This window comes from Pogona vitticeps, chromosome 2, assembly GCF_051106095.1.
Source record: "Pogona vitticeps strain Pit_001003342236 chromosome 2, PviZW2.1, whole genome shotgun sequence".
NCBI lineage: Eukaryota > Metazoa > Chordata > Lepidosauria > Squamata > Agamidae > Pogona > Pogona vitticeps.
The window spans coordinates 157,304,462-157,319,944 of record NC_135784.1 but is presented as its reverse complement, the minus strand read 5'-3'; the positions used below and the strand labels follow the sequence as shown (position 1 = coordinate 157,319,944).

Genomic DNA, 15,483 nt, shown 5'->3' with positions numbered 1-15,483 from the left:
TGGAAGCAGCAGCAAATCCCCTCTTAAAAGTGAACAGACAACATATTTGGTTAAGGTAGGCCACCAATTTAATTTGCTCCAGACTCTAAAAACAAATAAAATAGATGTAACCCATTATAAATAACGACAAATCAAGAAGGATCACAGCATTTGTGTGTGTGTGCCTGTGTGCTTGTGTGCACGTACACACACTTGTGTCTGCGTGAGAGACATAGACAGACAAGAGAAACACAGTTTTTTTTACAAAAAAGACAGAGATAATTAATTATTCCTTCCATTCAGCATAACAGTTCTGAAAGGTGACAGATCAACTAGTTATCTGAAACTTGCTAATATGCAGAGCATGAACTAGTGCTTCTAGAGAAGCCAGAAAGAAAAGAAAGAGCTGTACAAAAATGAATTAAATTTCTCTTTTTACATCCTATTGAGGCACATGAAATACAAACCCAGTTCTATTTGATATTTACACATTTACAATGGTTTGGAGAAAGGGGGGAGGGGAACCAAAACAAAGGATTAAAAAAAAACCAAATCAATCAAATAAACAACCTTCCAAATGTATAAAACCAGGGGCAATTAGCTGTCCAAAGGTGAAAAAAGGAAATCTGTACACAATCAAGTTGAAGGCACAAACACTAAAAACTCTAATCATGCACAACATAAAATAAAAACAAAAAACCAACAACCACCCTTACTCAAAAGTACAATTGGTGCAAAAAAGCAAAACTAATGGCTCCAACAGCAACAATGTACAGTAATTCTCAGTATATATCAGGACTGAAAGATACTGGAAGTGCAATGTACTGTACATGTATAAATCGATGGAGGCTGCTTTCCCCCCCCCCTCGCCGGTCATGCTCTCTTCAAAAGGCCAGAATGTTAGTTTTACAGGGGAGGCTGAGCAGCAAAGCCAAAGGGTTTGTACCGAGGACACGGCCTGGTCACTCGTTCCATCTGTTGAACGTGAACATAGCAGCGGTCTCCCCTTCTCCTTGTGCTGATCGTCTTTGAGTTAAGAGGCTTGGCTGCTTGGACTTGTCCGTCTCTCTAGCGTACAACTTTGGCCGGGCTGCTTGTGGCTTCTCTAGAGCCGCAAAGGTTTCTGTGGTCTGTGTCCCTTTCTATTTGTAACTGAAACAAATCCCACACCAAATGGTGAAAGGCAAAGACTTGATACCCAGAGTTCCCCACGTGTCCCACAACGCAAACTCTTACGCTGGTTACTGGCTCCCAAGAGTCCCATCAGTATTGAAAAAAAATCCAAATTTCAGGTTTTGAATTTTTTTTTTTTTTGAATTGCAGCAAGTGGCCTGCTTATGAGCAAGATTCTCATACATGAGTATTTGTAGGTCTCTAATCTAATGGATCCTGGCATGTGTTTGTGAAATGAGTTGTAACTGTAGCGCAACATTGTGTTCTGCGGTTACACCAGAGAAGAATTTTAAAAAAAAACACTGGGGTTGTGCTTGTGCATGGACAGACATGGTTATCCCTTAGGCTTTTTACCTTTTAAAAAGATACACACATAAATGGCTGCTAGATGTTCCATTATTATGACATCGTTATTAAGGCCACGACAATTCCAAACTCAGTCTTCCTTTAGGCATCTCTGTATTACGTGTCCTACAAGTTACAAAACTTTGATATAAAATTAGCAGCAGGACATTCCTGTGTGGCGACTGTGTCTTAAATTCCAGTGGACGCCTACCTGACTTCAATCTACTACAATACCAATGGCATTTGCTACTTACAGATGTAGCTCTTCTTTCCAGTTCACAGCTTATGGGTTTCCTAGCCTAAGATTAGTAATGCCTGAAAGCACAATAGTAATAATGCAATTATTATTACAATTATTGATACAATTTCTAGTCCAACACTATATAAGCTACCTGAACCTTTTCTGTACAGCATTATGTAAAAGCCTAAGCAGTCCTGGATCAAGAAGGCCTTTCGTATACAAGTATTGGGGAGTGGGGGGGGGACATGTGTATGGCAAGTTCTCCTTTTCTCCTGCTTGCCCCTTTCATTTTTTAATAACAGCAAGACCAGAAAAAATATCAAGCTACCAACTGCGCTTGACAACAACTAGATTTGTTTGTGGGTCAGATATACTGTGAGTCTCTCTCTAAGGACTGAATTAAAGATAGCTCTGCCCACTGACCAATTCAGAGGAACTGGGTGTTAGGTACCCCTTGCCGTTCTGCTGGATCGAGTGGTTTATGTGACATGTTGGAGAAAAGGAGCAGCATGAGGTTCTAGATCAGAAACTTGGCACTCTGCAGGGTTTTCATTCTAATCATATGGAAGGAATTGCAAACCCACACACATCCTCTCCTTCAGCAGGCCACAGCTGACGTTAGAAGGCCACTTGCACAAGCTATTTGTGTGAGTATCTGCAGTTCAGGGCAGTCCAAGCAGAGTGACAGAAACAGAGAAAAATGCAGATGGATGGGATCTGATGGGTCAATCTTCAGCCAGCAGCAAGAATCCCACTTGAGGCACCTTGGTAAATAAAATACACACATTTCATTCTCCTACAATGGATGGCCTGGCAAACGGCTGGAACACAGCAACAGATCATTCTGTTACTCTTCTTCCTTCATGGATGGAATCTACCTAATACAACAGTTTTCCCAGAATGCTTTAGAAAGCTTCAAGCGGATCTCTTTCTGACTATATCTACTGTACACAGTTATCGGCAAGTTGATGTCACTTTAAGTGCCACTGTTCCATCCTATGGGATCCTGGCATCTGTAATTTGGTGATGTCCCTAGAATAGTTGGCTGTAGCTCAGGGAAGGCACTAGAGCTCTCTGGCAGAGAATTCTAAGACCCTCACCCAACTACAAACCCCAGGATTCTGTAGAGCCACTGTAGTTAAAATGGTATTAACTGCATTAGCTGTGTACCATAAGACACACTAGACTGAAATCTTGTTGTGCAGTTAAGCAAACAGCATAACGTTTGGAAATGAGTTGCTGTAATCTCCGTAGACACTATCTGTTGCATAAGGAGGTTGTGACTCAGTGTCCAACAGGTAATGCCTACAGAAATGTCTTTAACTTACAGCTGTTTTCATTTTTTAAAATTAAAAATAGCAAAAAGGGTTATACTCTTTGTGGAACTGCACAACAGGATTTCAGCATCCATGTCTTAGTTAAAATGTGTATGTCTTTGGCTGTAGTTCCATCTGAATTTTTTTTTCTTGTCCTGCACACACTGGACATGGAGGTGGATTCTATGTTGCCTAAACGAAACAGCCCTTCGTTAGCTTGAATTACAGTGCAGTCTTGTCCATTGCTTAGAAGTATTGGTTTTCTCTCAGTTAAAGCAGGTATAGGATTGCAGTCTCATGGTATTACCTTAACTCTTAGCCTTCACTTCCTGAAGCTAAACCTAACCCAGTTCCTTCAGTCTTTTATTCATGAGCAAATCTCAAACTTTTCCAGCAAGTTCACCCACCAAATGGGGCTAGTTTCGCTGTTGCTTTTATTCCCTTTCCTAAAATGACACTGATCTTTTGTATTATATGACACATAATGTTCTGTTCACAATCTCTGAACAAGGTTTCCAGTGACTGCTGGTCCAAGTCCACAATTTGGAATTCATGCTTATTTGAGGAACCAGCAGTCCAAGGACAAACATGTAGCTTTTGGGAACTTAAAAGCTGTGCTGATAAGCATGCAAACCAGGAACCCTCTAGGGCAGGCAGTCTTTCAAAATGGCAGCGCTAAGACAACAAGGCAGAGGCACTCAACACAACAGAGAAGTCAATTGGCCACTGGCAATAACTTCCCAAATTTCTGTGCAACATCATCAAATCATCAGTCATAAACAAAGACAAAAGCATTGGCACATGGCTCATAAAGGCCCATTATAATACGAACCCTTATAAGGTTCTCAGTTGTGGAACTCAAGCAGGCATCATCATCCCCCTTGTAATAAAGGGGATGTACCTTAACTCAGCCTTTCCTAACCCAGTGCTTTCCAGATCTGTTGAGTGCCACTCCCCTCACTCCCATGGCCATGCTGTGTGGAGATGATGAAATTTATAGTCCAGGACACTGGGGTGGGTGACAAGTCAAGGAAGGCAGCTCTGACCTCAGCCACCCTCCAACACCTTCTTATCCACATGATCTTCGGTGCTTCCAGTACTGCAACATTCCTGACCTCTCTTCAAAACTGTTCCACTGTCCTCCAACTCGGACGTCTTGTGTTTAACATGACATTCTCCCTTCCCTTTATTCCCATTTCTTTACCTCTGGCTTCCAACTGAATCCAGCAGTTTCTCCCCCTTCTCTCTCAACGTTCAACATCTTTTCCTTCTCAAATCTCAACATGCCCAGTTCCTTCAGCTTTTGAGCCATGAAAGACACACGGTAAAACAAGCGTAAAATATTCCAGTTTAGTCTGCCTTCAGCCCTAAACCTCGGTCAACGAAATCAGCAATCCTGCCTATGAAATCATGGGACCTATTAGGAACGGGCTTCCCCACAGGCCCCTCAAAGAGAAAAAGCTTCTCTGTAGCGGGAAGTGAAAAACAGAACTCAACATATTACCTCATTTAGCCTTGAATGTTGCTCCAGGGAGAAGGTGAGTGGTCAAAAGCCAAGGTAAAATGTGACACTTTACAACACAAACACTAGTTTCTTAGTTTACAGAATAAAACAGATAATGTTGAATAAGAAGCCTAAATCCGATTGCTAGTCCCTACTAGATTGAATCAAGACTTACCCATCAGCTCAAGATTCAACAAATCTACTCTAGTGGGGACTAGCGACTGGATAGAGGTCAGGGAATTTTAGTTTATTTCAAAGGGCTTTATACAGAGAAGAGAAGGAAGACGGTTAGTAGATGGCTAGTGATTTTGCGTATCTCTCAAATGTGCACTCAGTTGTTGGGTGGGGGATGTTGGAGAGATGATGAAAAAGAAGAAAGTGAGATGAATGATTAAATGTTAGGTCTCCTGAAATACAAGTGTTAGAAGTTTAAATAGTGATGCAATTACAAAGCAATAGCTGGCATTACCAAGTGCAATTTTGGGGTATTCACGCTTCCTATTTCACTTCTCTTGGAACTACAGTAAATGCACATCTAATAGAACCATTGCTATTTTTAATTTGTTGCTAATACCACAGTTACATCTTTCGATCCTGTGATTTTAATTTCATGTTCTATCCTGGCATGGCTTTACTAATACACTCTTTAATGGTGTCAGAAATTCCATCTTTTTTGGCCAGCTTGCCCATGTATTCTCTCCATGCATGACTGGAAATAGATTTCTTTTTAGCAACGTCTGCAACAAAATATTGCAGTATGGAGTGGGTCTGTTCTGAATTCCTTGGGTTAAGCCTTTCCCAGAATACTCTACTTCATTCTAGTCTTTTCTCCCTAGGTTTGTGTGTGTGTGTGTGTAGGGACTATTAAAGAAGACAACCTTGATAATATCAGTGCAGAGTAATCTTCGTAAATTTAAGTGGTTAGCCCATGAGGGGGAGGGAATCTCACATCATCTCTCTTTTGCTTTTTGCAGTGGATATTCTGCTTTGCCCATTCACCTTAAGCATATCCTGGTTGCCCTGAATGTTGATGTATTCAATCTTTTGTCCTTAATTCCAATTTTGAATTGTGTTTCCAGAGAAGACAATTGGTGGGTGTATTTTCTGGCTTGATACCAAAGATGTTTTAAGAGTGTCAAATTAAGAGGCACGGGATTTCTACGAATATACCCAGAATTAAGTCTTGGCTCCAATCAGGCCAAAGACTTTCAAATGTTTAGAATAGGAGGGAAATGTACAAAAACAAGTAGACCCATCAAACAATGGCATCATGTGAAACAGGGTGTAGCTATCTGAGGAACCTAGAAGGGCTGGATTGGGAACCCTGGGGCTTAAGGCTCCCCACCTCTGGTTTAAGGCAGTCCCATCGTTCAACTCCTTGAGGCCTGACAATCAGTGCAAAATACTGTTAGATGTTGAAGCTTTCTTTAGAAACAATCTACAAATATGTATTTTTAAAGCCTCTACCTTGGGGGTTAGGAATAAACATAAAGACTTAAAATGTTTCCAGTCAACACCACAGACCTATGGAACACATACCTTGCTTATGGACAGATGATTAATTCCCCCCCCCCCCCAAATATATATAACTTTGTCCCATCTGCCATATACTTAGAAATGACAAGAATCAAAAGCAGAAATGTTCTGCAATATACTTTTACTGGAGTAGTCAATGTATCCCGGTGGCATAGCAGAGGTCAAAAAGACCTGGGAGCAGTAAGAACAGGGGAGGGCCAATTCTGAATTAATTTAAAAACAATAACCCATCAATAAACTAAAATTCCACGAGCTAACCTTGCATAAAAGTCACAGAATGAAAGATTTTTGAGCTGGAGAATTTAGGTACCAGAACTGATTTAACAATTCTTTCACAGAGAAATCTGCTCCTAATTACTCCCATTTGCCCCAAATGCCAGGGTTTCTAGTTAGGATTCTGCTAGCAATCCCAAACTTGCTTCATTTCTGCATTTCAAATCTGGGGCAGGAAGGGATTCTGTTTTGTTCTCACTGTTTTCAAATAACTGGGGGGCAGGCTGGCAGTGTTAAAAATCTCTAGTAATCTATAGCAAATCTACCAGAAAATCCAGACTCACTTTGGGCAAACCCCTGAATGTTGTGTTAGTGCTTAAAATAAAGCATCCAACTGATTGGTATTAAGAGAGTCAATCTTCCAATTTATTTTTGGTAACAACAGATCCTAGCTTTACAATTAATCACACACATAATGCATGTGCATGTTTAAAAAAACAAGATATGCTTTAACTTGGAACTACAGGATTCTGATCAATTAAGGAGTGGAAAATACAACAAGTAGTAACAGAAACAGGCATCCTTGAAGTCTTACAGCTGTTTCACACGTTGTGCAATTTTCTGCGTGTGAACCAGTTTGTTTAGCAGGAAATGGCACAAAATCTTCCTGTAGAACAGCATACAAGACAACAAAGTCTCTACCCCTTAGTAGGCAGATCTTTGTGCCTGGCTGTTGCATGCAACCGTACATGCACAACTTTCATGCCCTTTCCTTCACAGAAGCCCAAGGCATGAAGAAAATGAATAATGTAAAACAGCTTTTAGAAGGCATCGTTTAACTCAAGAGGCAAAACTGGTTCCCACTGTGGTTTATGCACAACCCTGGCAACCTTTCTACAGCCCACGTGTGTGTAGATGAGGAAAGAACTCTTCAGGGGAACTTTGGAAAACTGTCCTGGAAATTTGGGGAGCAGTGGGTCAAAAAGAAAGAAAGAAAGAAAGAAACTTCTCCCAGCTGTGTCCACAACTACAGATGTCTGTGTGGCTTAATACAGGTGCTCCCTCCTGATTCTTCCAGAGCAATCACTCACCAACTTATTGTGCAACCATCTCTATGCTCTGCTTTTGTGACAGACCAAAACAAACCCCAACCAACCTATCAACCAAAACTGAGCTTAAGAGTGAGAGAAGCTTTCTTTCTTTCTTTCTTTCTTTCTTTCTTTCTTAAAGGTATCAGGGGGCAGTTTAAAAATATGCAAAAGACTGTCTTCCTTCACAAAATCTCTGAAGCGCTTCAGTGCTGCCACTGTCAACCAACAGTAGGGCTCCTGCCTTTTCCTAAAACAGACTGTGCCCACCTAGCGCTTTGGCCCTACAATGCATAAAGCTTTTCTGGGCACCAAGAGGCAAAGAATCTCTAAACAAATGAACACATCTTAACCTTTTCATTTCTGCTTGTCAAGGCGACACCTATGCAGGATGTAGAGCCCTTAAAGCCCTTCACGCAGAGGACTACTGTCAGGGATTTCCATATATCCAAGTCAAGATGTACTTCATGTTTGGTACAGATGAAAGGGAATTTCTCTAGCACTAGCACTCCTCAATCTGGTACCTTCTGGATGTGTCAACTCCCAGAATCACACAATCAGCAGAAGTACTAGGTTGAGGAAGGCATACCTCCTCTATGGCTGGCAAGAGACATAAAGGTAAATATGTCATAAATGCCTTCGCAACACTGGAACCAGAAGAAAGTTAGCAAATGGAGTTATGCAATACTACCAACGGCCATCCATCTTAAAAGAGTTCACAGCAACGTACATTCAGTTTTTCTTTTTGTTCAAAAGAGGCTTTTAAAAACCTCACAAAAACAATTGTGTAGAATACTCGTTCCCCTTTTGTATCCTTAACAAAATTCTTCTTGAAGGAGCAAGAGAAGCACTGACCATCTGGGCGCTTCAATAGCACCATAACAGCAAAAGCCTAAGAAAAACAACAAAGTCAGCACCAGTGAAGGAAAACTGGGCATGCTGGGAAGATGAGGGAAGAACTGCTGCTAAGACATGAAACTCAGCATCATTTGTGGGGGAGGGAATGAATTGGCACTAGATATGTTCCCATTGTCTTTTATCCTTGCATCTAGAGGTAGTGTCATTTTTTTTGTCCAGTATCTAAAACAGTGCAAATCCAGTTACATCATTATTTCAATACGACCCTGTAACAGTCTTTCTTTCCCCTCCCCCCACCTCCAAGTGGTGAAAGTGCATGAAAAATTCACCAAGCCAAATTATATGATTCACAGATAAAAGTGTACCAAACCTCATATAAACACGGTCTGTGTGTCTACATACACCCCCCCCATATATATATTTATAGGTTCATTTACAGTAGCAGAGGAGTACGTGGATCAAATGATGTCTTCTACAGCAAAAGTCTCTGTTTTCCCTTCCAAACCCAGACTTTCAGTTTTTGATCTCCAAGATGGATGGGTTGTGGTCTAGAATGGCTAGGATGATCTTGTCCATGTACTGGCGCAATCTGTAATTGATCTCTTCCTGTTCTTTAAGAGCTTCCATAAGCTGGAACAAGAAAGAAGAGGACTCAGAGGTAAAACCACTTCAAACGAGTCTAATGCCCCTTGACTTTCAGCTTGTTCTCATAATGAGGAATTGATGATGGAGGAAGAGGAAGGAGAGGAGAGATCTCCCTATGCCTGCCTATTGCTGCAGCCATTTCGTCAGGCAGAGCAATCAAGCAATCAGACTCACTCTTCCAAAAAGAGCTCTGCCTCTCAAGTTCCCTCATAGACAGTCCATTAATGTTGCTCTGTATCAGACTCAGCAGGACCCACTAGAATCAAGCCAGTCTTTGGTGGTGCAGCCCAGCTCTGAGTCCCTCTGTGCATGTTCTCTCTCTCTCTCTCTCTCTCTCTCTCTCTCTCTCTCTCTCTCTCTCTCTCTCTCTCTCTCTCTCACACACACACACACACACACACACACACACACACACACACACACACACACACACACACACACACACACACACACACACACACACACACACACACACACACACACACACACACACACACACACACACACACACACACACACAGAGAGAGAGAGAGACAGAGAGAGAGAGAGACATACATGGAAGAGCTTAGTGTCTCTTAAGGCTAGGTTCCCAGATATTGCGGGTCCTGAATTCCCAGAAGGCCAGTCATCAGAACTAAAGGTCAAGGATTCTGAGAACTGTAACTTAAGCCATCAATAGGTTTGGGGAATGCAGTGCTCACCTCGCAGCACACACAGCCTTCTCTTTGAGAGAATAACTGGTGGCTCAAGAGAAGCCGTGGTGGTGGTGGTGGTAAAGCTGATGCAGCTACTGCATCCAACGGTCCCCACCCATAGTGACCACTGTAGTCAACACAGTGGTTCACCTGATCTTGAAGAAGTTTTAGAAATGTATTAGTCTCTCATAATTTCAGAGATACCTCTGGGGAAAAGAGAGAGAGATGGGGAGACAGAGGAGGATGTTGCTCTTTCAGTAGGGCTTTTTCAGTTCCCAACCTTGGGTTCCCAGATGTTCATGGACTAAAACTCTCAGAAGCCTTCATCAGTAGCTGTGCTGAGCAAGATTTCTGGGAGTTGTAGTCCATCTGAGGACCCAAGGTTTGGAAGCTCTGCAGTAGAATGATGATAGAGGTTGGACTATCTGTTGCCAGAGGAGCTTGGGAGATTGTTCGTTTTACCATTACAATGTCTGTCTCTCTGCGTAGAGGTTTATCCTCTTCCACAGGAATGACTGTCAAATACTTCCAATATGGTAGGAAGCAAAAGAATATAACCCCTATATGAATGAATCAACCTTGAGTTTTGCTTCTTGATCATACTGGAGTGTGACAAAACATTATTAGATTTTTGGCATCTTGTAATACAGCTTAACAACAACAACAACAGAGCTACAGAAAATGACAATATTAGGAACAACATACAATCTGTGCCAATATTTAACAGATACTTAATTTTTTGTTAAAACTTGTATCTGATATATATTACCAATCAATCTTTTTATAATTTTGATTGACTGTGTCTGGTATTATTGAATAATAACAATAGTGGGCTGTCAAGTCAATTTTGACTTCTGGCTATTGTTTCCAGGGTTTTCCAGGGAGAGAATACACAGAATTTCCTTCTTCTGAGGGTGCCCTGGGACTGTGAAGCTTGCCCAAGGATGTACAAGCTACCTCTCATAGGAGGCACAGTGGGAAATTGAAATCCAAACCTCTGGCTCCACAGATAGATACTTAACTCACTGAGCTATCCAGCCAGCTACAGGAACACATAATTAGGGATAAAAACTCCTGCATGATTGGTAGAGGGCACAGGCATGATCTCCAAATCTCCTAAGATGGGCTTCTTCCCACTCTCCTCACAAAATTTCAGATGTTCTAAATATGTAACAAAATAGTGACTCCAAGTTCATCAGGAACGGAAATCTGATGCTGTAAAAAAGAGCCTAAGACATGTGGCCAGAGTTACACTATGGGGGAGATAAAACCAGATGGGTTGTTATGGTCATTACAAGTCCTTGACTATGGCAATCCCAATAGTTTGAGGTCAGAGATGTAGTCATAGATGAGAGGATGTACATAGGAGCCAAGCAGAGCTATTCTACAAAAAATGGATGGGAAAAAGTAGTTTTTAAAAAAAACCTTCACCTTCCAGAATACTCTTGTCAACACGGCCATGCTCAGTAGAGTATTCTCGGAATTGCAGCTTAAAACAGGAAAGCATAACAAAAAAAGATTTTTCCATCTCCTATTGTTCTATACACCTAGGGCAAACTTTTCCAACCTGATATCCCCTCGCGGCTTTGAACTACAGCTCTCAGCATCCATGACCACTGCCTTTGCTTGCTTGGACTGATGGGAGCTGGAATTCAACACTTCCGGAGGATGCCAGGTTAGGGAATGTGGGCCTAGGGCTAAGCCGAACTGGAGACATGGAGGCCTCAGGTGCACATTTGCTGAAGCTTAGCAACTCTGTGCTTTGAGGGGGTAACTAGTCCGGAAAACTAACTTACATGCCCTTCTGAATTCCACTGAAGAAACACAGGGATAGAAAAGTAATACAGTGGCCCAAACCATACTGGGACTTTACTCCGCTGTAATACAAACGGCATAACACTGGGAAGTGAAGCGCCTTGCGTTAGGAAACCACTGTAGACATTACACTGCAAATACCCCTGCACAGGTGGAGATAATGAGGGTCTGGCCCCATAGGGCTGGACGGTCCACTCACCGATTTGCCGCTGCTGTGGGCTCCGCGATCCCATTCTATTACTCTGGAGCTCGCGATGGATTAGCCATTCCTGGCAGGAGGCGGGACGACAAGCCTCCCTTGCCAGGTTGAAGAGTGACTCGCCAACCGCGAGCTCCGGAGTGACAGGACAGGATTACACAGCCTGCAGCAGAGGCGGATCGGTGATTGGACCGTCTGCCACCATGGGGCTGGACCCTCGTTATCCCCACCTGTGCAGGGGTATTCCTATAGAATAACCTAATCTCTAATGATGAGTCATGAGATTCAATGTGCAACAGATAAGTTCTACATTGATTTTTTTTTAAACTTGAGGTGGTTCTCTTGCCAAAGTTGCCCTGTCTTTATTATTCTTGCCGTCAAGAGTATTGTGAATTCTGTGAGTTAATAAAGATGAGTCCAAAAAATACTGCAGGTTGAAGGAAATATTCTCCTATTTATATATAATTAGAAACTAAGCTACTCATTTGGTATGGAACAGATCCCTCTAACTTCTACTCATACATTTTACCTTTATAGGTGGACGTCCATAAGCTTTAGCAGTCTCTTGAATCTTCTGCTTTTGTTTCCCGTAACCACGCAAAAGCTCCTCTACCATATTTTCCTAAATATTAAATCATATCCTCACTTGAATAAATGTAACTGAAAAGGATAAATGTGTTTTTGGTTCTTTTGTTTCTTTGTTTTTTTTTTTTTAAGAAAACTGCTTTGGATTAATTTTTATATCAAATACTTGAATCATCTGAGAGAGAGAGCCTTACATAAACATCTCTGAATCAGCACAGGGATCCATAAGGAGACCACTGGCCAATTTCTAGCAAACCAGTTAGTGCCTGCTGATTGCTAGTCACCTTGGAAATAATGAAAGATCACGCAGTATTTGCTGGTTCATAATGGATCCTGAGTGTGCACTCTTGCTTTGCAAATTTAATTCACATTGCTAGACCAGGGAATTTGGAATGTAAAGAGAAAGAGGTTGGGGAAAAACCCTGTTCACCGTTAGGGAATGATCAACAATCAATGTTGGTTTCCCTTAGTTTCTCAAATTCTAGCTTGTTTCACCCTGCCACAAATTAATTTTCAGTAAGCAAAAAAAATCTCTGCATGTCTCTTCAAATATATTTACATTACATCTATTTAGTTATATACAGTTATAGCTGAAGCTATATCCCTATGTACAGTGGTGCCCCGCTTAACGATTACCTTGTTAAACGACGAATCCGCTTGACGATGAGGTTGTTTTAATGGGAAAATTCGCTTTACGATGATTGGTTCCCTGCTTCAGGAACCGATTTTTCGCTTTACGACAATCAGAAAACAGCTGATCGCCGGGTTTAAAAATGGCCGCCCGCTGTGCAAAATGGCTCCCCTCTGTTTTCAGGACTTAATTTTTGTTGTACAGGCACCGGAAAATGGCCGCCCTATGGAGGATCTTCGCTGGACGATTACGTATTTAGCCCATTGGAACGCATTAACCAGTTTTTTAATGTGTTTCAATGTTTTTTTTCCCTGCTTGACGACGATTTCGCTCTACAGCGATTTCGCTGGAATGGATTAACGTCGTCAAGTGAGGAACCACTGTATACTGTTTTACTTAATACACACATTTTCCCAAAATGCAGTGGGCCCAGTAATATGCCTAAAAAGAAAAGCAAAGGGGGTGGGGAAGCTAATGACTCCTATCAGGCTACCAAGTTGAGTAGAGCCTTCTCCAAACTGGTATCTGGTGGCCAGAGCATCAGGTTGGGGAAAGCTACTCTAGAAAAACAATAAATAGACAACATGTATTTCATTAACACTGAGTTCAAGGTGTAGGCCTCAAAGAAAGAAAGAAAGAAAGAAAGAAAGAAAGAAAGAAAGAAAGAAAGAAAGAAAGAAAGAAAGAAAGAAAGAAAGAAAGAAAGAAAAAGGAAGGAAGGAAGGAAGGAAGGAAGGAAGGAAGGAAGGAAGGAAGGAAGGAAGGAAGGAAGGAAAGGTCCATGTGCACAGTTTGTCTTATATTCCTTCCAGTTTCACTGAGGTGTCAGGCAGTTTGCCAAAGACAGGACAAAGCAGCAGAAACAAAATTTTCAGAACCCCTGAGTCCAGGGCTGAATACTAGGAAATGCAGAAGTCATAAGAATTTTAGCCACGCCTCATGAGTAGGAGGAGACTCCACACACGCCGACTCTACTAGCTGACTATACCAAAAAGCTGAATACTAGGAAATGCAGAAGTCGTAAGAATTTTAGCCACGCCTCATGAGTAGGAGGAGACTCCACACACGCCGACTCTACTAGCTGACTATACCAAAAAGCAATGGCAAAACCCTAATCCCCCACCCACCCCAAGCAACCTTGGCAGTGTTTAAACTGGGTTTTAAGACTCCACTAGAACCTATCATGACTTGCCTGATTATGATTTTGGAGCCTAGCCGCAAAGAAACATATTGCCAGTGCGCTCATTTAATTAGCTTCAAGAGCCTGCCATTAAGCACTTTACCTCATCTCTGGAGGCAGTATCAATTTCAGCTGCCAAGGACTGGGCTTTTGTCTGGGTTGCAAAAAGGTTCTTGGCTTCATAAAGACTAAGACTAAGGATCTGCCCATTAAGGTCATCATTCTGGTCACGAAGCTTCTGATTTTCCTATCAAGAAAGGAAGAAGGTGAGGAAAGAAGTAAATTTCACAGTACATTCCACAGAATCAATTCAGACAGCATATGATATGAGGTCACCAGGCAACACACTGCCTTTTTCAGGAGGAAGAGCTATACTGGAAGGGCATCATCCAGTGTTCCCTCTTCACTAGAGTTTCTCACCCACTGCTGTTGCTGGGGGAAACAGAACTGACCATTCCTTCCCAGGTTCAAGAAGGCCTGCTCCTAACCTCGCAGTACTAGTACTGCTGCTACCACCTCTCTTTCGCTCTCCTTAATCATAGCTGATGACCCTGGCTCTTGTCACCTCTGCCATCCTTCTGCATATCCAAAGCAATCATTGCTAGTGGCTGTCTATGCAGGGCGCAGAGAAAATAAAGTAGGACTGGCAGTGGGCTCACCAATTTCATCTCTCTCTTTTTGGCATTATACTAGAGGGAGAAAAAGGGATGGAAATGTCATCCATTTCTGATTTGTTTGGTTTTTCTAATTGGAATCAGTGGAACCAGGATTTTTAATTTTAAGGACAGTGGTAGGTTGATCCTGGGAAGTTTCAAAACTACAACAAAGTTGCACAGAGAAGCCTTTTTCCAATTTTGCTTCTTTTTGCAAGCTGTAGTGCGACACTGTATCGAGAATGGAAAGTTATTGGGTTTTTTGGACAGTAACTCCCAGAATCCTTCAGTCTGGCCATGCTAACAGAATGCGCGGAGGGAGGATTCTGAGTACAAAAAAAGTAACTTTTTCAACTTCAGAGACACACTGTAGAATTATCCTGAAGAGGCCCTGCATTTTAGAGCAGTTCAGGACAGGAGGAGAAATCAGGTAATGGACAGCGAAGAGATTATCATCACTAAATTCGTGGCAAGCCATGGTGGTAGACTGATGAAGCAGCAGTGCCTTTCCACTTCAGGTCCTGCATGAATTATGCAAAGTGCAAGCAGCAAAAATCACAACAGGTCAGCACTTTATAAAGCCAGGGATGTGGGAGAAAACGTGCACGAAGCTTCAAGAACTAATTGACTGATATGGGGAGAAAGGTTAATATGGAAGCCACCCACCTGCACCGTAGTTTTGATTAGTTCTAGCAAATGCTACAGCCTATCAGGACGCTTACAATTTTAAACTCGTAAAGTTATCCAAGCTGCTATATGGATTCCCATATTGACATATATGACCCTACCCTGTGCACGTCTATTTAGAAGTAAATGTCACTGACCTA

The 15,483-nt window shown here is 42.0% G+C and overlaps 1 protein-coding gene across 5 annotated transcripts in view; it reads right to left on the bottom strand.

Annotated features, from left to right (window-relative positions):
• Nucleotides 1-6,711: 6,711 nt before the first annotated feature.
• Nucleotides 6,712-15,483, bottom strand: part of RAB11FIP4 (RAB11 family interacting protein 4) — a 222,637-nt gene continuing 213,865 nt past the window's right edge. For all 5 annotated transcript variants that reach the window (XM_020783736.3, XM_078385161.1, XM_020783748.3 and 2 more), the window contains 2 exons: nucleotides 14,107-14,250; nucleotides 6,712-8,883 (listed from right to left, as the gene is read on the bottom strand). In XM_020783736.3, coding sequence (XP_020639395.2) covers nucleotides 8,767-8,883; nucleotides 14,107-14,250 — 261 coding nt within the window. In that variant the 3' untranslated portion in view covers nucleotides 6,712-8,766. The remainder of the gene's footprint in view (nucleotides 8,884-14,106; nucleotides 14,251-15,483) is intronic.